The sequence below is a fragment of the Stenella coeruleoalba genome (genome assembly GCF_951394435.1).
Source record: "Stenella coeruleoalba genome assembly, chromosome: 9".
Classification (NCBI taxonomy): Eukaryota; Metazoa; Chordata; class Mammalia; order Artiodactyla; family Delphinidae; genus Stenella; species Stenella coeruleoalba.
This window is the reverse complement of record NC_137155.1, coordinates 56749850-56755840: the sequence shown is the minus strand read 5'-3', so window position 1 is coordinate 56755840 and position 5991 is coordinate 56749850. Positions and strand designations below refer to the sequence as shown.

Here is a 5991-nt window from a genome sequence, read left to right as displayed (position 1 = left end):
CCCCAGTCCTACTTTGGGGGGGGGGCGGGAAGGTATGAAGTGGCCCCAAAGAGTCCCTTTCTCCTGTCCCCAAACGGAGTGCAATAGAGTGTCCAGGTGCTTGGAGAGTCAGCTCCGGCCCAGGCTCTGTGAAGCCTCATTAAAGCCCCAGAAGGGGGGCTCGAGTCCCACCTCAGCACCCAGCTGGGGCCTGTTCCTCTTAACCTTCCAAGACAGGCCAGCCAGGCTGGAGATGTGGGAGCACTGAATAACGGTGCACAAAGATCGCTCTCTCCATCTCAAAGTCTCTGGAGGAGGAAGAGTTGTTACTGGGACAAAGTGAGGAACAGTCTGTATATAAAAGTGTGAGTGTGTGATCAGAGCACACTTGGGTTTGTGTGTGTGCGCGTGTGTCCGTGTGGGTGTGATGGGTCGTTCTGAGCATATGGGCCTAAATACGAGTGTAGGAGATTGCCCACCAACACTGTGGACAAAGAAGGGGAGGAAGCTTCTATATGTAGTCCAAGTTTTCCAGTGGGATGTCCTGGGACCCATAAGCCAGGCGCATCCACAAACGCCCCGCCACGGTTCCCCCGGAAAGAGAGCCAAATCGCGACGCTGTCGAAGCCGAAAGCGCAAGTGTCCGTGCTGGTGTCTCGCTGCAGAAAGAGGCGCGGATACCTGGAAAGAAAACAGCGCCAGAGGCCCCAAGAAACACCCAGCCTGGTCTACGCCTCGCTACTTTACCGTCCCCAGCCGTCCGCAGATTTACCTGACCTGTTCCCATCGCCTCAGGTCGCAACCCAACATCTCGCCCCATACCCTCCCCGCCTTACGCTGCTCCGAGCCTCACTGGGAGATGGGAAGGGAAGGGGAGCTGCAAGGAGGTCGCTCTTCCCTCCAGGTCCCGCCCGCCCTGTCCTCCGCCCCTACCCTTCCGCACCCCCCGCCTCTCCCTTGGGTGAATGGTGCGCGGCCGCGCGGCGGGCGCTGGCGCTGGGGACCTCGCGGGCGGCGGCAGGGACGGCGGGTGTACAGAGCAGAGCCCGGGTTGGAGCCGCCCGCTTTGCATACGCCATGGGCGGAGCGGGAAGGGGGGCGCCCGGGCCAATGGGCGGCCGCCTGGCGCGACCCCGCGGGGCGCGATCCGCCCCCCTCGCTCTGGCCCCGGCCCCGCGCCGCGCGCTCTTCACTTCTTGGGGGCTTTTTAAAACAGCGCCACTGGGGTCTTCTCCATGCGGCTCGTGCTATGACAGCCTCCGTGCTCCTCCACCCCCGCTGGATCGAGCCCACCGTCATGTTTCTCTACGACAACGGCGGCGGCCTGGTGGCCGACGAGCTCAACAAGAACATGGAAGGGGCGGCGGCGGCGGCGGCGGCGGCAGCGGCGGCTGCGGCTGGGGCCGGGGGCGGGGGCTTCCCCCACCCGGCGGCTGCGGCCGCGGGGGGCAACTTCTCGGTGGCGGCGGCGGCTGCGGCGGCCGCGGCGGCCGCAGCCAACCAGTGCCGCAACCTGATGGCGCACCCGGCGCCCCTGGCGCCCGGCGCCGCGGCCGCCTACAGCAGCGCGCCCGGGGAGGCGCCCCCGTCGGCCGCCGCCGCCGCTGCCGCCGCCGCCGCAGCTGCAGCAGCGGCGGCGGCGGCGTCGTCCTCGGGAGGACCGGGCCCCGCGGGCCCAGCGGGCGCCGAGGCCGCCAAGCAGTGCAGTCCCTGCTCAGCGGCGGCGCAGAGCTCGTCGGGGCCCGCAGCGCTGCCCTACGGCTATTTCGGCAGCGGCTACTACCCTTGCGCCCGCATGGGCCCGCACCCCAACGCCATCAAGTCGTGCGCGCAGCCAGCCTCGGCCGCCGCCGCTGCCTTCGCGGACAAGTACATGGACACCGCTGGCCCCGCGGCCGAGGAGTTCAGCTCACGCGCTAAGGAGTTCGCCTTCTACCACCAGGGCTATGCGCCCGGGCCTTACCACCACCATCAGCCCGTGCCTGGCTACCTGGATATGCCGGTGGTGCCCGGCCTCGGGGGCCCTGGAGAGTCGCGCCACGAGCCCCTGGGTCTTCCCATGGAAAGCTACCAGCCCTGGGCGCTGCCCAACGGCTGGAACGGCCAAATGTACTGCCCCAAAGAGCAGGCACAGCCTTCCCACCTCTGGAAGTCCACTCTGCCCGGTAAATGGCGCCCCTTTCTCAGTCCCGGTCCTCCGGTTCTGCTCCAGCTTCTCCGCTCGCTCCTGGGTCACCCTCGTGCCCCTCTGCTCTCTCCCTGGCCTGTCCTAGTGGTGCTGCACCCCTGGGAGCCCGATCCCGGCTGGCCTGCCCTGCCCGCACTGCTCTTGAGTTGGGCTGGTCCTGGCTCTCCCTGGGTGAGGGATAGCTGAGAAGAAGCTTGTGGGGACCCTAGCTGGCTTCCTTCTCCCTCTGCGCCCCGCCCTCGCCAGCCCTTGACATCGACTTAAGTAAGGATGGGAAATTGACCTGGAAATGGTTCACCAAATTGCCCGTATTCGTTCTCTCAAAAATCCTTCAGTGTAGAAACATCAACTGTTGGGGCTTTGGGGATACAGCGAGGAATCTGGGCGTAGAAGTGTTGTCCCCTGAGCGTGGTGCTAACGTTTGGGCCAGGAGATCAAGCAAAGCCCGCTGCTGTGTGGGCAGAGTGGCCTGGGCTGGGGTGGTCATTGGATCCCTGGGCGATTTCATTTCAGTGCAGAACTAACCACCCTCCCCACTGGCCCTCCAGATTTTGGCAGAAAGGCTGGATTGTACAGCCTGGCAAAGGGCAGCCGGGCACTGCAAGGCGGTGTCTCAGATAGAGCTGTTGCCTGTGTCCTGGCCTGGATCTGACCCTTCTGTAACTTGCCTTCCCTATTTTCCAGATGTGGTCTCTCATCCCTCAGACGCCAGCTCCTACAGGAGGGGGAGAAAGAAGCGCGTCCCTTACACCAAGGTGCAATTAAAAGAACTCGAACGGGAATACGCTACAAACAAATTCGTTACCAAGGACAAACGTAGGCGGATATCAGCCACCACGAATCTCTCCGAGCGGCAGGTTACAATCTGGTTCCAGAACAGGAGGGTCAAAGAGAAAAAAGTTATCAACAAACTGAAGACCACTAGTTAATGGATTAAAAGTGGAGCTAGAGGGCAACTTGAAGAAATGCTTCAGAACTCGTTGCTTTGTCCAGATAATGATTATAATGCTAATAATAATTGAAGAATGGGAAAGAGAAAGAGAGATACTGGCATTTTGCTTTCCTAAGGGGAATCTTTTTCTCCTGTGGAATCTACAACTCTTTTAAAACTTTACTCTAAGAAATGGTAAAGACTGCCAGTTCTCCCGCCAACCCCACCAGACCATTAAATGAAAAACTCTAGAGTCAAACATCAACCCCGAAACACGCAATTTCAGATAAGTTACACATTTACTGAAATCTTGTAAGTATTTATGTGACCGTTATATTTTAGGACAGTATGTTATACGATAATAATCCGAAAGTTGGTTACAAATGCGAGAGGCTGTTGTAAACGTATGCTTGTCCTTGGGTCACCATCACAATCCCCTTTGCATGTTAAGTGACTGCTCAGGTAAATCTCAGTGAAAGTCCTACCATTGTTGTATATTCTGCAAAACGTGTCATGTATAGATTTAGAAAGGAAAGGAGAAGAAGGTACTGAAATAATGATCTTGGACTATTTACTATGAAGGGGCAAAGGGAGAGAAAGCTCTTCCGAGGATCATTTGCCTTGGTAGTAAATACAACCAGCTGAGCCTTTGAGGCTACAGAGGAACCCCAGGTTGGGAATGTCCTTCTGATAATAATTTTTACTTGCTTATGACAAGATCTTTTGTGGCATTTGGACAATATTTTCCGCCCCAATATAATCTACTTTTCAAAGGATTTGATAGGTTTAAAAAATATTTAAAGCATCAGATAATTCACGGAATTCACTTTGTGTCAGATCTCCTGAGAGGTCCTACCCTAACATGGTGGCCTTTGGTTTGAACACAATTTTTCATTTAAATTGATATTTCCCAATACTTAATAAACATATTGCTGGAGAAATAATTTTCCTTTTTTATTTTTTAGAAAAGTCAGAATGGAAATCCATTCCCCTGTGACAGTTAGATGTTTACTTTCTATATTTTGATCTATTAAGGGATTAGTATTTTTTCCTTGTTTATTGTGTTATGAGACTGCATTAGAAAGTTTAGGGATTCATCTTCACAGCACATCTTTAATCAAGCAGTTATTTCAACCAGCACATTCATCTTGTTCATATTCACTATAAAATGCTATCTTGTAAATAAAGACATTCAGCACACTGTGAAAATGTATTTGTGCACCTGCTTTTCAAATATTTCTACTAAAAATAATAGTAAAAAAGAAACAACTTAGACCTGTAGATAGTTGATATAGTGGTATTAATTATGTTAATAAAGTAGTCACTGCCATTAAAATCTGAAGGAAATACTCGTTATTTTCCTATGCTAAACATGCACTGCACAGAAAGAAAAGGAGCAGGTTTGTCCTATACAAACCAAGGACCATTCTTTTCTATATTATTCAGTTTTGTTTTGTTTTTTGGCTACAAATTTTTCAAGCAAAAGGAGAAATCCCTCACAACTAAAATCCTAAAAATTTAGATAAGTGCTTCAAGAAGGTTAAAGTGTCAGGTATTCTAAAAGGGAGAGAAAAGAAAGGAGGAAGAGATAATATAAATTCCCAGGCTCCCTGTGGAAAATGAAAACCAGTTGTTTAGTATCAGCGATGCCCAGGCTGTCGTATTTTAAAGTCTGCTGTTGGGTCTGCATGTGTCTGAGAGGGCAGGTTTTGATATTTGTTGAAATGACAGGACTAGGAAAGGCCTTAAACCTTGACCTTGATGAAAAAAGACAATTTGTGACCTTGACTTTTGACAGCTCGTGAATTGGCCTCGGCTGGATTAGTAGATCAAGGGCGCCACCTCGCGTTGACAAGCTTCCTTGTAATTCTTCAGCTTCAAGGGAATCAAAAGTCTTACTTCCTTGACTCCTTGTTTTAGAGATTTAGTACTCATTTCTTTGGCTCCAGATGGAGCAAATTTGAATATATGTAAGTTATACATGTGCCTGTATATATGTGAATATATATCATATGTGTATACGTGTATGCATTTGCATATCAGTGCTTGTGTGTGCTTGTATATGTATTTGTAGAATCTGTACAGATATAGTATCATTAATTACTGATGACCCAGGATGATATAATTTAAGGTGATTTCAAGAGTTCAGGTACAAAATGTACCTGATGAAGTTTTGCTCCTTTTCTTTAATGGCCAAGTTTGATTTGTATTCACAGTGGCTTGCTCTGCATCGGATTTCTGCAGATCTGCTTTTAAGCTGTACATTTTTGTTACAGTCTAAGAGGTGTTCTTAAATAACCATTCTTTCTTGGCCCTCACCCTCCAAGGTGATCTACCATCCTAATTAGAGCTATAGGGGAATCTATACGGTAAATAAAAAGTTTCAGATGCCTTTCTAACTCTAGAGCTCTAGAGTTACATTTCAGAAATTCAAAGAAACTCACCTCTTACGAGGTCAGTATGGAGAGCTTAAAGATCTCATATCTACAAAATGACCATAATACGGATGCAGAAGGAGAGTTATCCTGGATAGCTCAGGGTTGAGTGCTGCGCCTGGGTGGTGTGCAATCTTATACTGATGTTTTCTAAGCTGCCATTTGATTTATGGAAGAAATATATACATTTAATATTAACAACCACCATCAAAACTATACTGGTAATAATCATCTCTACTACTTATTGACCCCAAACAATACATCAGATGTGTTTAGAGTCGTAACTAACACATATGTATGTTTATATGTTTAATATAAACATAAGGTGATGTGTTTTGTCAGAAACATGCTACACAAATATGTATTGAAACGTTGGTGGAACCAGGATCCTTAGGGTGCAGAATTTCAAGATGAGGTTAATTTTATCTTTATGTTAGAGGAAAGTATTTGTGAACTGA

At 50.3% G+C, this 5991-nt stretch overlaps 1 protein-coding gene across 1 annotated transcript; it reads left to right on the top strand.

The window, feature by feature from the left end:
* The first annotated feature begins 1089 nt into the window (after positions 1–1089).
* HOXA13 (homeobox A13) lies at positions 1090–5080 on the top strand. Its single transcript, XM_079932316.1, has 2 exons — positions 1090–2144; positions 2852–5080. Exons 1-2 carry the CDS (start codon positions 1229–1231, stop codon positions 3094–3096), a joined length of 1161 nt encoding a protein of 386 aa, XP_079788442.1. The 5' UTR covers positions 1090–1228; the 3' UTR covers positions 3097–5080.
* Positions 5081–5991: the final 911 nt, after the last annotated feature.